Source organism: Aulonocara stuartgranti, assembly GCF_965226115.1.
Source record: "Aulonocara stuartgranti genome assembly, chromosome: 12".
Classification (NCBI taxonomy): Eukaryota; Metazoa; Chordata; class Actinopteri; order Cichliformes; family Cichlidae; genus Aulonocara; species Aulonocara stuartgranti.
Window position 1 is genome coordinate 27190434 of NC_138948.1, and position 16177 is coordinate 27206610.

Sequence of the window (16177 nt, forward strand, 5' to 3'; positions counted from 1 at the left end):
AAGAAGCAGCAGCTGAGTGTTGCACATGGAACTACAGAGAGATGCAGTTCATAATAAAGTGCAGAGAAAGCATGACATAGAGGCTAACCTCAGCCCTCTCTATGATCAGCTCTCCTGACCGTAAGACGGTGAATTTGCCAGGGAGGTTGGGCACCACGCTGCCGTCCTTCTCCCATGACACTTTAGGCTCTGGTGAACCCTGAGCAGCGCAGGGCAGCAGAGCCTGAAATCCTTGGATAACTGACAGTTGCGTCTGTGTAGGAGCAATCACGGGTGGGACTGAAAAGAGACACCACTATTAACACAAACATGTTACGACACAGCGCAGCTTGTAAAGTGCTTCACTCACCTTGAATGAGCAGCCTCATATCATGGCTGGCTCTGCCGGCGGGGTTTTTAGCAGTACACGTGTAAAGACCCGCGTCGCTGCGCTGGGTAGAAATAATTGCCAGAGTTCCATTGGAGAAGACGCGCACATGAGCGCCATCAAGCACAGGCCTCCTCTCTTTGTGCCAGGTGACTTCAGGCAGAGGCTGCCCATCAGCTATGCACTCCAGGCTGACTGGCTGGCCTAGCACAGCCATGTACTCGACATGAGGCACGCTCAACACTGGTGGAACTGCGGAAACATAAGATGAGCAGATATTTATTTGCAAATTTCCTAAAATGTATGTAATGTTTCATAAGATTATGAAACATTACATAATGTTATTCCCATGGTGAGATAAAAAAATCGGCATTACCTTGAAGGACTAATTTTGTCCGGCCCACAGCTACACCAGCTTCATTCTTTGCCAGGCACTGATAGGTCCCTGCATCACCAAGCGTCACACGGGAAAACTTCAGAGCTCCGTTCGGGAGCACAGCCAGCCTGTGACCTAGACACACAGTCACATGAAAATTACTGGTCCACATGAGACAGGTCAAATTAAAGCCCACAGCATGATGACATTGCTGTCTTATCTGTAAAACGTTAAAACAAAACAAAGAAAAGATTCTTGTTGGAGTATGACTTAGTTGCTGTTAGATGTGTTGGATTCTAATATATGAAAACTGTGCATAATTACAGCAATGTTCATCTGTCTGTCTCTTCATAAATAAGGATTTGGCTCATATTTTTTGTACCGTTACCTGTTGCTATGGGAACTCCCTCTCTTTGCCAGGTGATGGATGGTCTGGGGAAGCCCTGAACCTCACAGGGGAGAAGAGTCCCGTGATTCAGCACTACTTGTACCTCTTCTGCCATTGGTCTGATCTCTGGCAGCTCTGTGTGTGGAAGACAGAACACAGTGTCATATGGTTTCATACATTTTAACATAAACATAATAAGATAACATATGTCCTTGGAGGCCTACCATGCACTGAGAGAGAGATGTGTTTGTGAGCCACTCCAGCTGGGTTTCTGGCTGAGCATGTATATTTGCCAGTATGACTGGGCAAAGCAGCAGTTATCTCCAACTCTCCTGCATTAAAGTGAGTACAAAGAACATGTGTTTACAGAGGACCGTGATGTATGAAAATGTAAGGAAACAGCAACTGGTGTGCTGCTTTACCAGTGGGAAGGATGCGGTAGCTTCCTCCTCTGGAGCTCAGTTTGGCTCCACCCTTCGTCCAGGTGACAGTGGGCATTGGGCGTCCTTGTATGTGACAAGGCAACACGACAGGAGACATTTTCACAGCTTTAACTGCCGTAACATCATCTTCAATAGATGGAGGGACTACGGGAGAGAACAGCAAATTTGTGGGCTGAATTATCTGAAACAGCATTCTACAGCCGGCTGATTTTCACAACACTTTAAATCAATACCTTGCAGGATGACCTCGATGACTCTGCGCTCCTCTCCAACATCATTGACTGCAGTGCACTCAAAATAACCTTCATCCTCATTGGCTGGGGACAAAAGAACCAGAGACCCTGAGGACAGTAACCTGAACAGATAAGCAGAACTGCATCAGCTTTGAAGTTTTTATAGCTGTACGAGTTGTACTGCATACCAATTGTGTATTTGAAGCGTACAGGCATAGCTTTGTCTATACCTGTATGCACCAGGCTGCTGGCTGATATCCAGGGGAGTGCCATTCCTCTTCCAGGATACTTTAGGAGAAGGTATACCTGCAGCCTCACAGCTAAGCAGGGCTCTGATACCAGTGGTTACTGTCACGTTGAATGGACCCGGACTGATTGAGGGACCCACTAAAAGGACACAGAAGACCTTCAGCTAAGCTGTTATAACAATAAAAAATTGTGCTAAAAACTGAATCTGCTGGCATCCCCAAAATCTTCATAAGCTAAGTACTGCTTATACTGTCTTTACCAAACACACGAAGATCCACTCCTCGGTGATCTGAGCCAGCCTGGTTGGACGCGGTGCAGTAGTAGCGACCAGCGTTATTCAGCTGAGCTGCATGTACGCGCAACGAGCCCTCGGATAATATGGTGTATCTGAAATGCACGAAAGATGAATGAGTTGGGGATACACCGCGTCTGTGTTCGACAGATACAGTCGAGTGTGACGTATACAATTACAGACACCTGTGAGAAATCTCAGGACGTACTTATTGTTATCTTGACGCACGGGGAAGCCGTCTTTCCTCCACATGACCACAGGTGAGGAGTCGCCTTTGACTTCACAGGGTAAAACTGCATCCTGGCCAATATGTACAGTCACCACTGAGCTGCTCTCCTTTATTACAGGTGGTACTGGAAGTAAAGAGACAGAATCTTGTTGTGTTTAGCATATAAAACTCTTTTTTTCTCCCCAGACATGAATGTTGAACGACACACCAAACACTTATTTCCCTTAAAACCACCCTAAACGCACAAACAGTGGTTTCCCTTGAAACTTGCTTGAGTAGGTGGCTCTTTTTAAGCCTCTCTTCAAATGATGATGTTACATGTTACCACATGTTACTTCTAATTCTTTACTCAGCCTCCTAAATAAACTTCTTGAACTTTGCTCCAGCTACCCACCTACAGTCAACCTTTAATGGCAGCATTAAAAGTTGAAATACGACAGGGGAATTTCTCTTTCATCTCTATTAGTCCTCACACATATAAATATTTAGGAATCTGGATCACATGCAAGTACAAAGTTACTTACCACCTTTCTAAATTAATACAACACAGAGATTTGATTGGTTTCTCACAAAGTGATTGCACATGTCGCCCAAACTTTGTGCAAACAGTTGCAGTCTGTTGCAGACAGGTTGCCAACAGTCTGACTGAGTCTTTGTTAATGAGCAAAACTCAAGGGGACTCAACTCAACGGACTGCCAGTTGGTTGTATTTTAGTTTTATTCCTATACAGCAGGAATGCTGCTGAGGTCAAATATGTCATCTTTATCCCAGAGTTATCCCAGTTGATGTATTATCAGCTATAATAGTAAATATAACAGTATAGTAGAATAAAATAGAATAATAGTAGACTAACTCCATCTTATAGAAACATTTATGGCAGGTTTCAGTAGCAGTGTTGGTATATTTGACAACCTCATTATCCAGCAGGAAAAATGACTTGAGATAACTTTATCTTATTGGATAAAAAGTGTAACTTTGATAACATGATTAGCAGATGAAAAAGGGGATAAATCACAATATATGTGCAATATTCAGCACTCAGCACATCACACTAGTATTGCATTGTGAAGAACTGTGATAATATCATACTGTGGGGTGTCTGATCATTTCCACCTCGAACAATTAATTAGGCTTCTGTTCTATTGTACTGCAGAGCCTCAGCTACAACTAGCTACTCTTTGCATGTATCTATGACCTTCTTATGTAAGTTCAAAATAAGTCATGACAATGTATTAAAGTGACAGCTCTTTTAGCTCTTTTAAACATTTGTTTGTTTTTTCTAACAGGCATTTCAGAAACTAGTGGCTCCGTGGTGTAGTGGTTAACACATTTGCCTTACATGTAGGTCCCCGGTTTGACACCAGGAGGCGACAGAAACCCAGCCTCAGGGGCTCACGAGGTATCGTACTTGCATTTGTCTTATTCCAAGACTGGATCAATTAGAGCAGGGGTCCCCAATCCCAGTCCACAAGGGCCGTTGTCCCTGCAGGTTTTAGATCTCACCCTGGGTCAACACACCTGAATCACATGATTAGTTCAATACCAGGCCTCTGAAGAACTTCAAGACATGTTGAGAAGGTAATGTATCCATTTAAATCAGCTGTGATGGATCAAGGACACATCTAAAACCTGCAGGGACACCAGCCCTCGTGGACTGGGATTGGGGACCCCTGAATTAGAGGGTTACACCACAAAGGTCATCCACTGTTTGGGGGTTTTTTCATCTGTGGCAAGTCAAAGCATCCAGATGTATTCACTGTGGCAACCCCTTGATAAATAGCAGCTCAGTGTGCCATTCATTCATAGCTCACTAACACTTTTACTGCAAAACATTTTTAGAAGCAGCTCCATTGTCTGCAGTGTTTGGCATGACTCCAAAGAATGGAGTATACTTTGATCTTTCACTCTCTCCTTGATAACTTGGACTGGTTACTAACTGCAGTAACTGGCAACTTGCTGAGTTAAATATTTGGTTGTCATGTGTTTATGTCTACGGTTCAAAAGTTCAACAGTTTAAAAACAAGATATGACAAGTATGCTTACAGAGAATTTCCACAGTGAAGAAGAGACTGCTGCTTCCAGCTATGTTGGTAACCACACAGCTATACTGGCCGCTATCCTCAGACCTGACTTCCTGTATCTCCAGGTACTGACCCCCTGCCAGCTGCTGGATACGACCACCCAGCTGATACAACAGAAGGAAAGGAAAGATAGAATACGCAAGTCAAAGAGGAGATCAATACTTTTAATAGTGGATGACTTATTTGAGTTCACATTCTGCACCTGCAGTTTGGTTTCACCCTTGTACCACTCTATGTGTGGAGGAGGGTCGCTGTCAGCCAGGCACTCCAGAGTGAGGTGACCGTTAACCGGCACTGTCAATGTCCTCACATCACCTGAGCCAAGGAGCGTTGGTGGTACTGCAACACAACCACTGACCATTAAGATTTATGTGATCCACAGCAACAAAAGGAAAGTAAAAAAAAAAAAAGTGCTGTGAGCCTGAAGTGCTCCTTCAGGAAGAGCTTGGTAAAGTTATGAGGCCGTGTGGAACAGATGAAGTCAGAATGTAGATCGGGGACAGGTATAAAAAGCATGTGTTTTCACTTAAAAAAAGACATTACTAAAAAAAAGTGCTATAAAAATGTGTGCCACACAGTTTTGAATCTTCTAGAAGAGTCTTAATTATAGGAATGGGGAAAAGAAACACCATGAATTTGGGAAAACACTGATCTAAGCAGTCTCGCAGGTCTTAACTGCATTGTGTATGATTATATTTATAGAAGCATCATTTTACTCAAATATTAACAAGTGGAATAAATGGTGAGTAGTGCACACTCATAAATTAAAGTCAGGCCATCAATAAAAACCCAAGAAAATGCACCCTGCGCTGCATGCATGTCATATTGCGTGCAAAACAGCGAGACCGATATACAAGCAGCGCAAGTCTGTTTTTCACTTGTGTAAAAATCCAGACTTTTATTCCTGATCGCACACAGAGCTTTATTCATGCAGTACCAGGTGCAAAGAGAGGAGGAAGTTAAGGGAAAAGGGGGGCATGACATATTTCTTCCATGCTGAATAATATCCAAGAACAGCTTGTGTCACCTTGGACCCGGACCCAGTGGTTTTTTCCATCCTCTCCGGCTAGGCTGCTGGCCAAGCAGGTGTACAGACCTGCATCCTCGACCTTTAAAGAGACAATATCAATCAGCTTGAGTGGTTCTTGCATGACAATGCTTTATTTGAAAATTTACACTCAACTAAAGTGACGACTAAGGTTTAAAAAGAGTGGGTATGTTTTTCTGTTTGTTTTTTAACAGGAGTGATTGCTTAGAAAAAGTCTTAGCGACATACATTGTCTTAAATAAAGTTTTACACCTTAAATTGCCAATCTCAGGAGAACATGTGCTCGCACAGTCAGTAATTTATACCTGAACTTTGCTAATCCTGATAAAGTTTCCGTCCTGCTGAACGATATCAGATCTCTCCACGGGCCGACCATCCTTGAGCCAGCTGAGGGTAGGAGGTGGGACTCCCACAGCAGAGCACTCCAGCTCAAGTGGACTGTTAACTGCTATGGTCAGCTCTTCTGGTGAGTCGGAGCTGACTATCTTTGGAGGCTCTGCATTAGAAAGCAAAATGTGTTAGCTTATGTTCTTTTTCTTTATTGCAGATATAAATAAATAAAAAGAGGGTGATCGTACCAAGCACGGTGAGGTTGAAGCTCTTGGTACTGCTTCCAGCCTGGTTACTAGCCACGCAGCTGTAAAAGCCCGCATCTGAGGGGGCCACGTCAGGAAGCTGCAGTCTTGTCTCCTGTCCATCCAGCAGCAGGTTGCGGTGAAGGGACAGCGGCTGTCCATCTTTCATCCACGTTAGCGTCGGAGGGGGGACGCCACGTGCTTCACAGGATAAAGTCACCAAGGATCCCTGGATTACTGAAACTGGCTCCACCGGTTCGACGTGATTCACACCGGGGGGCACTGCAGACCATAAACACAGAGTGTGAAACCCCACCGACCCAGCATGTTCTGTTTTCATGTTATCTACTGTTGGGATTGTACCTTGGACTTGGACATTATAGCTGAGCTCTGCAAGACCAGCTTGACTGCGTGCCACACACGTGTAAACTCCAGAATCAGACAGCTGCACAGGAGAAATCCTTTTTTTTTTAATGAAGAAAGAGAACATTTAGAATGACCTCATCCACCAACCTGTAATCTTTTTACAACACAGTCTGTAATCATCTTAACTGACCTCAGCAAAGAGTCACCGGAGAGGAGGCGAGCGCGGTGACTGAGGAGCAGCGGATGCCCATTCTTCAGCCAGCTGATCTGAGGCGGGGGGTTTCCTGCTGCCTGACACTCTAGCGTCACAGCGCTGTCCTGCGTGACCTGCACCTCTTTGGGGATGGTGGTCTCACCAGAAATAGATGGCGGTACTGCCACAGATGAAATAGACTGTGAAGAAATCGCTCAGAAACTTAACGCAGATAAACAAAGCTAAGGGGTGAAAAACCAACCTAGAGTAAAGACGGTGTAGATTTTGCTCTCCTGGCCGGCCGAATTCACAGCCAGGCAGGTGTACGTCCCAGAATCCTCAGGACTCAGGCGCAGCAAAGTCAGTGTGCTGCCATCAGATGTCACGCTGCCAGAGAACAAGCACGCTTTGTTTTCACATCCATTTTTCTCTATTATTTGTCCACATCTGAACCTCGGTGTAATTCTTTCATTATCACCCACATCCCACAGTTTTCTCACAGTCGCATGCAGATACATAAACACAGTCGCTTACTGTCTGATGACCACATAAGCTGGCGAACAGCTGTGAAGCAGCTGCTTTTACAGTTTTTCATGATCTAACTGGGCAAGACACTATAAACCATTTGTTCGTCGTGCACATCATTCTCTGTGTTTCTGATTAACGGTGACACTTTCCCAAACCCTTAATGAAGGCTGTTCATCGATTCAAATATTTACCATTGTTATGATTACTTCACACTTGACAGAGCGGGGCCTGAGAATGACTTACGCAATGTGACGGGCATCCGATCCCTCCAGAGTCACTCCATCTTTCAGCCAGCTGAGGCGAGGTGTGGGGATTCCATTTGCTCTGCACTCCAGGGTCAGCTCCTCTCCTCTGGGTGCACTCACTTCAGATGGGAGGTCAGAGTCCAGGATGGTTGGGGAGACTGAGTAGGGCAGAGATTACTGTTAAACACCTTTTGAAATCATTTCTCTCATAACACATGCTTTAAGAAACCTCGTTACCCTGCACGGTGACTGTGTACTCTTTTCGTGTTTCTCCCTCGCTGTTCTTGGCCACACACGTGTATGTTCCGGCATGAGACAGGCTGAGAGGCCCCAGCTCCAGCCTGGTGCCTCGAACAGACCACTGCCACTGCAGGCTGCTTTCTGGAAACCACACAGATCCACTTAATCTAGCTGTGACACCCTTTGGCACGTCTGCATTTCTCCACATTTCCATGTCACTCCCTCCCACTTACCAATAGGAGTTCCATCTTTAAGCCAAGAGATGCTGGGAACGGGTACGCCTGTGGCCTCACACAGCAGAGCCACGTGGGAGCCCAGGCTATAATTTAGAGACTCTCGAAGAGGTCCATCCAGGACAGGTGGAACTGTCAATATATATTTATGAGAATTTAGTCCATTAAAGACATTTGTCTATAGCGATTTTGTTCCAAAATGCTACAGAGTGATTTTTACCATGAACCGTCAGCCTAAAGGTTCTGTCCGCCTGTCCAGCCACATTGGACACTTTGCAAGTGTACGTGCCACTATCTCCCATCTAGTAACCACAAAGGAAAAAATTGTGAGTTGTGTTTTCTTTACAAGTTATAATCCAAAGGGATTCATGATTTTTTTTTTTTTTTTTGGAACACCGGCTTCAAATGCTTTCAGATGGGTGATCTCAGCTCCAGCCTGTTAGAATTAGTCAGAATTATCTCAGGGGTTTTAAATGCACCAGATAAAGGAACAGTGAGTGCAGTGAAAATATGTATACATTACACATCAGCACGCTGTTGAAAACCCCTTAAAATCCTTTTTTATGTTTTGTTTGCAGTCATAAAAAATGTCTGATGAGTCTGACCTGGACTCCTATTATCTCCAGCTGGTACTGATCCATCTTTAGTCCGTTCCCTGCAGCCAACTGGAGCCCATTCTTGTACCACGTGACTTCAGGCTCGGGGAAGCCGTGGGCTTCGCATCGCAAGGTGACTGAGGAGCCAACCTGAGGGGTCACCGAGTCTGACTCAGCATCGTGCCGGGGCTTCAGGGTGGGCACGACTGTTGGTTTGCACATTTAGAGAGGACATGATCTCAGTTTGATTCATTCAGAATTCGAATGAGTCACTCCTGAACTCTTCTCAGTCACAGCTGGCTTGAGATAAACAGATTTTTTTTGCCAGGCAGTGTTTTGGGATTTGATCATCTGTATATGTGGCTGAATTGTGCAGATGGGTCACAGTGTGTTTGCTCACCATAAACACTGAGGAGAATACTCTTCTGGTCCTGCCCTGCTGAGTTGGTGGCTGTGCAAACATATTGCCCTGCATCTTCTAGTCTGGCCCGGGGCAACTGTAGCATCTGGCCACCTATTACATATATATAGGCAATATATCAAATAATGATATGAAATATCAGTGCAAGAATTAGATTCTACCCAATATAATGCTTCTGATTGAAGGATTTGGGTATTGAAGATGGCCCAGAGGCTAACCTGGCAGAATGTGAATGCTGGTGCTGAAATGGAGGACTTGTCCATCTTTGGTCCAGGTAATCTCTGGAGGAGGGTATGCTTGGACGTCACACAGCAAAGACACCATGTGGCCCTCAGTCACACTAACCTCCTCCTCTTTAGGGCCTGTTATTCTAGGAGGGACTGCAAAAAAAGAAGAGAGTTGCATATCACAGTAAAGACTTTTTTGGGGTTTTTTTGGGGGGGGGGTTTACCTTGCACTGTCAGACTGAAGAGCTTCTCAATTGTTCCGACCTTGTTCTCCGCTACACACGAATACCCAGCCATGTCTGAAACCTGGACACTGAGAAGCTGTAAGTTAGGACACAAGCGTTATTCTTCACTATAGAACGTTACGGTTGGATCTGTCTATTTGCTGGCAACGGTGCACAAAGGTCAGAGATAACTAACTTGAAGCTGAGTCCCATCCTCACTGATGTGGTGCTGTGAGTCCATGTGCACCGGCTGCCCTTCTCTCAGCCAGGAGACGACTGGAGCTGGATGTCCAATCACGTCACAGTGTAGAACCACGGTGCTGTTAACCACTGCTCCTATCTCCTCCATAAACTCCTTTGATGCTCCAGTAATAACAGGAGGGACTATGGAAGTTAAACACAACTGAAATTATTAAGTTACATCTCTATAATCACAGATTTTATTATGCAAACATTTTAATTACATCTAACTTAGGTATATGTACTCACTTACCTAGAATCTCCAGATCAAAGTGCATGCGATCCTCCCCTGCCTCATTAACAGCCTGACACGTATACCTTCCAGCATCCTCCTTCTGCACTCGGGCAATTTGTAGCACTTGTCCCCCTGTCATACATTAAAAATGACTCCTCAGTTACATATAACAACTGCACTAGTGGTTTTACATGAGGTTTTACAGAGTTTTCCCTGACCTGGAAGAAGCACCACTCCATCTGCAGAGGTTAACTTTTTGCCGTCTTTATACCAGCTGAGCTTGGGAGGGGGAATGGCATTGCTCTCACAGGACAGGCTGATTTGATGGCCTAGCACAACTTCCCGCTTCTCCACCACGTTCTCATCATTAAGGTCGTCTTCGTGTCCCAAACCCCAGGATGCTTCCCTGTTATTCACCCGGTGGAAAATCGGAGGGACTAAAGAGACAGCGGCACATTAGAGCCAGATTGCTTTCTATACAAAGGTTTAAAATGAAGTGTTTTTCTAGCTGCTATACACTGAATTAACCGAACACACCTTGAATAGTTACACGAAAGTGTCTCTTGTCCTCTCCTGCAGAGTTGGTGACCACACAGGTGTACTGACCCTCATGGGACAGCATGGCATTCTCTATGTGAAGGAAGTGGCCGCTCTCTTTAATGCCAGCATGGATGTTTCCAGTCAGCAGCTAAAACACAAAGAAAATACACAGTTAATGTGAAGTATTGCTCGCAGGAATCTGTGGGTTGATGAATAAATAAAACAGACCGTCTCTGATACTTTGTTCAAAAGTGCTCTTTAAGCTCGATGGAGCCTCCTTAAGATTTGTTGCCTCTTTGAACTACTGTGTCAAGAAAATATTTAGCAGATCTTTAAATGTGGCTTTAAAACACCCAAGACATACAGAGCTTCCACCCACACTCAGAAAGAAAATCATATTTTACATCATCTTTAATCCAATTCCTGCTTCTCATATTGTAGGCCCTGCAGAATATTCATACACGTGCACTTGCATTCTGAACAGAATAAAGGACACAGTACATCAAAACACAGTAGGTCACGAAAAAAACAAAAAAAGAAATCGCACAGTGTTTTATGTCTTGAGGTTTAATCACTGGATTCTTCCTCTATGTCTATAATTAACTGGCTTACTCATCACACTAAATAAGGCGAGTGGAGGTGGGTTGTGCAAGAGGGTTGCTGTAATTCATACCAGTTGCCAATAGAGGCTGGCAGAGGTTAGAACTTGTTCCATTGAAAACACATTTTGATTTTAGGAAGCATAGCTTTTAACGGTGACACACACGGACCTGTCCGTCTTTGAACCACTGGACTTTGGGCTCGGGGAAACCTTTGGCGAGGCAGGACAGAGTTAAGCTCCCATTGATCCGCACTTTCTGTTCCTGACCACCAAACGTTAGGGAGGTAGAGTCTCCTTCTATCTGCGGTGGGACTAAAGAGATGAAAACATTAAAAATCAAATCCCTCTTTTATTTTTCACCTTGTTAGAGATGCACATGTCTCTTACCCAGAACACTGAGTGAATAGTGCTTGATGGCAGTGCCAGCTGGATTTGTAGCCCTGCAAGTGTAGAGGCCGCTGCTGTCTCCCTGTGCCGAACCCAGCCGCAGGGCCAGCCCACCGCGGGTGTATGTCAGCTGGGGAGTGGATACGATGGGGTGATTGTCCTTGAGCCAGGTGATGCTGGGTGTGGGGAAGCCCTCGACGTTGCAGGGGAGGATTGCAGGGAAACCCAGCACCACTGACACCTCTGATGTCTCAGTAGTCCCCTTAATAGTGGGAGGGGCTGGAGTAAAAAACAGAGAACACGTTTATTTTTAACAGCCAAATCATTTTTTACTGGCACACAGTACAGAATAACCAGAGCAACAGGCGAATGCTTTGCTTTTGTGTAGGAAACCTTCTAAAAAAGAAATGCAGCGTGTGGTACTCTATTACTGCACCTGACAGAGAAATGTCCCCTTAAAGAGAATTCAATATGTGCACATCGACCACATGGCTAAATACAATGTTAACTTATGTTACTATAGAGGCTGGGCATTCACATGAATTATATATGATGCCTCGCAATTCTCTTTCTCAGAGTGTTGCCATAACAGCAGCAATTTAGGGAAAAATGTCAGAGTAATATCCTGAATCTATACAACTGTTTTGTTTTTTGCTTTGTTTTTTTCATAGGTGTTAAATCAATAACTGCTGTTAAATTCAGGTGAGTGTAGTTGGAGGTTTACATTTTGTTAAAAAAAAATGTTCAAAACAACCTTGGACGTTGAGTCTAAATTGGCGCATCTGAGTTCCTGCGTCGTTACTGGCCAGACACCGGTAAAGACCCTGGTCTCTCGGCCTTACTGACTTCACCTTCAGCACCTGGCCATCTTCCAGAAACTCCACATGAGGGTCTCCATCGCGGGACAGAACCCTGGAGAAAGAACGGAAAGGATGATCGAATCAATTCAGTGAATCCTGCATCCTGTGTACGCTGCTGAATGTCACGTCGATAAAAGAGATTCTTACTCTCCGTCGCGGCTCCATTCCACTCTTGGCGCTGGTTTTCCACTAACCCGACACTGAAACTCCACCTCCTGGCCCAGTACCACAGTTAACTCCTGCATTCGAGACGTTCCTGAGATCACAGGTGGAGCTGGCGAAAAACACCACATGCTCAATGACTAGTTTGCATTAAGAATGAATGCTGAATGTGTATCTTATCACAGATCCCCAAACTGGTCTTTCTTGCTGCCTTATACCTTCCTCTTAAATATCCATGTGAAAGCAGGTTTATAATGAGCTCACCTTGCACCACTATGTTATATTGTCTTTGGGTCTCTCCAGCTGAGTTTTGAGCTGTGCAGACAAACTGTCCTGCATGTTCAGGCTGAACTCTGTAGATTCTGAGCAGCCTATTTCCATTCTCAAGATACACCCCAGGGTTGTCCACCTGCACACACAGAAATCAGCTTGAGTGCATCCACACTGTTTAAATGTTATTGAAATAATTGCCACTTGGTGGCATTGTACCGCTAGAGATCGACAAGATAGCATTTACAGTAAAAACATGTAACCTGGCTTTTAGATTTTTCTGTAAATGGGAATCCAGGATGACACACTCACAGCTTTGCCATCTTTAGTCCAGGTGATTGTTGGAGAGGGGATCCCAAAGGCGTCACATCCCAGCGTGAGAGGCTGCTTCAAGGTGACAGTGAGGTTCAGCGGTTGGCCATTATCTTGAATTTCAGGGGGAACTAAGACAGCACAGAAAGAAAGGTTTATGGACCATCGTTATGTGTAAAATATACTTTTAACAGCAGGAAAACAGCCATGAGATAAGTTCTCACCATTCACTTTTAGCCTGGTCTTTCTCTCCACAGAGCCTGCCTCATTAACTGCCACACACTTGAAGTCCCCACTGTGGCTGGCAGACGCTGCGCTAATTACAAGAGCTCCATCCCTCGCCACGGAAAAGTCGGGTTGTTCGGGGTGTATCTCCAGGCCATTCTTGAACCAGCGTACTTTGGGATTAGGCGAACCTGCAGGTGCAGCGACAAGAAAAGCGAGTGAGGATAAAATTAGCTTTATTGATCATATCGGACAGAAAGAAGAGTTACTTCCATCTCTCTTCTTCTGTGCAGGATAACTTAACGGGCAAGCAGCCCAGACTACAAAAAAGCCAGCTCTCTACATTTATCAGACAGCAGGACAGCAGGGAGTGGATGCCAAAATGGTTAGAGTCCTTGTCGCCTGCAGGCTTAAGATTTCAAGGTCAAAGTCACATAAAAAAAAGTAAAACACTGCATAGAGGAGTGACGGAGGATGTAATACTTAAAATGCAGACAAAGATTTATTGCTAAACACTGGGATGAGAGTGAGTAGAGAGAGTAAGAGCTGTAAGAAAGATAGTGTTGAACAAGTGGTTCAAAGGCACTGGCGTGTTTCCTCAGGAGCCTTAAAAACACATGTGTTTGGTGGATTATTGGGTGGAAATAGAGCTAGAAATGCCCGACAGAAGAAAACTGGATCAGGGACAAGGTGGAGAATTTAAAAAGCTTTGTAACCCTCCAAAAATCTCCACAACAGATTCCCTAACAGACTAACAGAGCAGCACAGAGCCACACTCCCTCGATTTACAGAGGTGACACATATACAAACACCACTTGAAAAATCAACCGCAGCACCCTTCCTTCTCCATCCCCCAAAAAGCAGGAGAAGACGCAGCACAACCAAAGGTGACGTTACTGTCTGTTTCCTCTCAGAACACGTGTTTACAGTTAAGGAGCTCTGAAGCAAATTCATTATCTCATTGCTGCGGGAAATGCATACAGATGTTGTGTTTTAGATGTTAACAGATCTCATTAGCAGGCTCTGAATTTATTTACCGGGGCTGACGAAGTCTGAGATTATCTCTTCCATGTGTTTCTCCAATAATTACCTCTATCAAATGCAATGTGCTTGTTGGTGAATTAATAATTAACTTCTGGCAGAGACTGTGCTTGTTTCCCCTCGTGCAGATAGATCTCAAAGAAAACAAAAGGACCAAAGAAAGTGGGGATCCTCGTTTGGTGCTGCAGGCTGACTGCCTCTCCGGCCCGTCAAGAGCATCAAGCATTTCTGTATTTCTGTGCTTGGTACTGTCAACCCTTCCGTATGACTCAGAAGAAAGGTGAGGCCAGCGAGGCTTCGTCTTTCTCTTCCTGTGCTTCACGGCGCACCTCAGACATCTCTGTCCTTTATCTGCCAGAAGCAGCCTGTAATTAGGATTCCGCTCCCAGCAGGCCCGACACACAGGAAAGCAGATGTGGCTCACAGAGGCAGGAGGCAGACTGATGTTCCAGCTGTTGCTCCACATTATACACAGTGCTCACCTCCTCTCATTGAGCTGGTTACCATGACACAGCTCCACACAAACAATACCTGTTTGTGCGGGCTGCCACTGAGTAGCCATCAGTCCAGACGGAGACGCGACACCGACGCTTGCTGCGTTTTGATAAAACAGCAGGTCCTCCACATCCCTACAGAATGTCTCTCGTTCGCAAATGGATGTTAGGAAATAGAGACAATGGCATGCCTCCGGGTGCTGCAGTGAAAAGAAGTTTCTCCTTTTAAGATGGCAACTAGGAGTCTGTGGTGACAGTGAAACATTCTTTTGATTGCGCACAAAAACACATCACTGTCCTACATATAACATTGATTTCTCTCTTTTTTTTCTCCTTTCTGTGTTGCAGAAACAAACTGAAAGATGACAGAGTTCAGTTTTAGGCTCCCTAAAACTTGAATTACACCTTTTCAGTGTGTCCACGCTGACTCATCTGTGAATCATTCCATACCTTTAGCGGGGCAAGGGATGATGACCTTGCTGTTTGCCACTTTCTCCATGATAACATCTCCAGGTTCGGCAAAGGTCGGGGCCTCTGTGAGTACAGAAAAATATGTTAAGTGCTAGTTCAAAGTGCAAGGGCAGCTAATAAATAAGAGGTGCAATGACAATTAGTTTTAGGTTTCGGAGTAAGAAGAAGCCTCAATAGGATCTAAACATGATTTGAAAAACCGAACAGATTCTCCCCAATGACCAGAGCGTGCATCATGCTTTGACAGCCTGAGCCAGGCTGACTTCTTTTTCTTATCTCTTAGATCAGACAGTCATATTGAGATCGAGATCATTTTTTTAAGAGAGAGACCCCAAAAAATGCCACACAAAGTGACAGGACCACACAAACGGCACATGTAAGTCAAACTGAAACCAACAAGTCAAGCGTGAAATAGAGAGAATCAAAGCAATTACAGGGGTTGCTGCAAAAAGAAACAACAGCTGTTAAAGCCTGAACATCTGTAAGAAGAATGGGAAAATCCAGTTTTTTGCTTTTAAAAGATGAGTTTTGGTTTAGGAGAGGTTAGAATGTCCCTGTGCGCTTGATCCCCTTGATGTTGAAAATGAGTAAATGATTAAGTAGGGAAGCTGGGAAAGCATCAAAGGCAGACTGCAGATGAGTAAGAGCATGTGTCAGAGAGGAACAAGGGCATGGAAATATAAAAGGGGACTGATCGGGAAGAATAATATTATTTATATATCACGTAAATAACAACAAGAAAGCTTGATTCAGTACAAATGGACACGACTCTGAGTTCTTAACC

The 16177-nt window shown here is 44.6% G+C and overlaps 1 protein-coding gene and 1 long non-coding RNA gene across 3 annotated transcripts in view; one reads left to right on the forward strand and one right to left on the reverse strand.

Moving 5' to 3' along the window:
* hmcn2 (hemicentin 2) overlaps nt 1–16177 on the reverse strand; it is a 47966-nt gene that overhangs the window by 11724 nt on the left and 20065 nt on the right. For both annotated transcript variants that reach the window (XM_082555451.1, XM_082555450.1), the window contains 38 exons: nt 15373–15456; nt 13387–13578; nt 13163–13293; nt 12845–12989; nt 12566–12692; nt 12313–12470; nt 11559–11837; nt 11341–11483; nt 10568–10718; nt 10249–10467; nt 10049–10162; nt 9752–9939; nt 9556–9652; nt 9323–9484; nt 9084–9197; nt 8693–8889; nt 8308–8389; nt 8088–8219; nt 7852–7995; nt 7613–7772; nt 7104–7228; nt 6839–7022; nt 6646–6743; nt 6286–6564; nt 6013–6203; nt 5687–5768; nt 4862–4998; nt 4622–4763; nt 2557–2701; nt 2316–2443; nt 2038–2194; nt 1808–1929; nt 1554–1718; nt 1356–1463; nt 1132–1266; nt 744–878; nt 350–619; nt 89–279 (listed from right to left, as the gene is read on the reverse strand). In XM_082555451.1, coding sequence (XP_082411577.1) covers nt 89–279; nt 350–619; nt 744–878; nt 1132–1266; nt 1356–1463; nt 1554–1718; nt 1808–1929; nt 2038–2194; nt 2316–2443; nt 2557–2701; nt 4622–4763; nt 4862–4998; nt 5687–5768; nt 6013–6203; nt 6286–6564; nt 6646–6743; nt 6839–7022; nt 7104–7228; nt 7613–7772; nt 7852–7995; nt 8088–8219; nt 8308–8389; nt 8693–8889; nt 9084–9197; nt 9323–9484; nt 9556–9652; nt 9752–9939; nt 10049–10162; nt 10249–10467; nt 10568–10718; nt 11341–11483; nt 11559–11837; nt 12313–12470; nt 12566–12692; nt 12845–12989; nt 13163–13293; nt 13387–13578; nt 15373–15456 — 5813 coding nt within the window. The remainder of the gene's footprint in view (nt 1–88; nt 280–349; nt 620–743; nt 879–1131; nt 1267–1355; nt 1464–1553; nt 1719–1807; nt 1930–2037; nt 2195–2315; nt 2444–2556; nt 2702–4621; nt 4764–4861; nt 4999–5686; nt 5769–6012; nt 6204–6285; nt 6565–6645; nt 6744–6838; nt 7023–7103; nt 7229–7612; nt 7773–7851; nt 7996–8087; nt 8220–8307; nt 8390–8692; nt 8890–9083; nt 9198–9322; nt 9485–9555; nt 9653–9751; nt 9940–10048; nt 10163–10248; nt 10468–10567; nt 10719–11340; nt 11484–11558; nt 11838–12312; nt 12471–12565; nt 12693–12844; nt 12990–13162; nt 13294–13386; nt 13579–15372; nt 15457–16177) is intronic.
* LOC309719374 lies at nt 3942–6311 on the forward strand. The gene is made up of 3 exons (XR_014280232.1): nt 3942–3977; nt 6063–6173; nt 6255–6311. It is a non-coding gene; the product is annotated as an uncharacterized lncRNA (long non-coding RNA).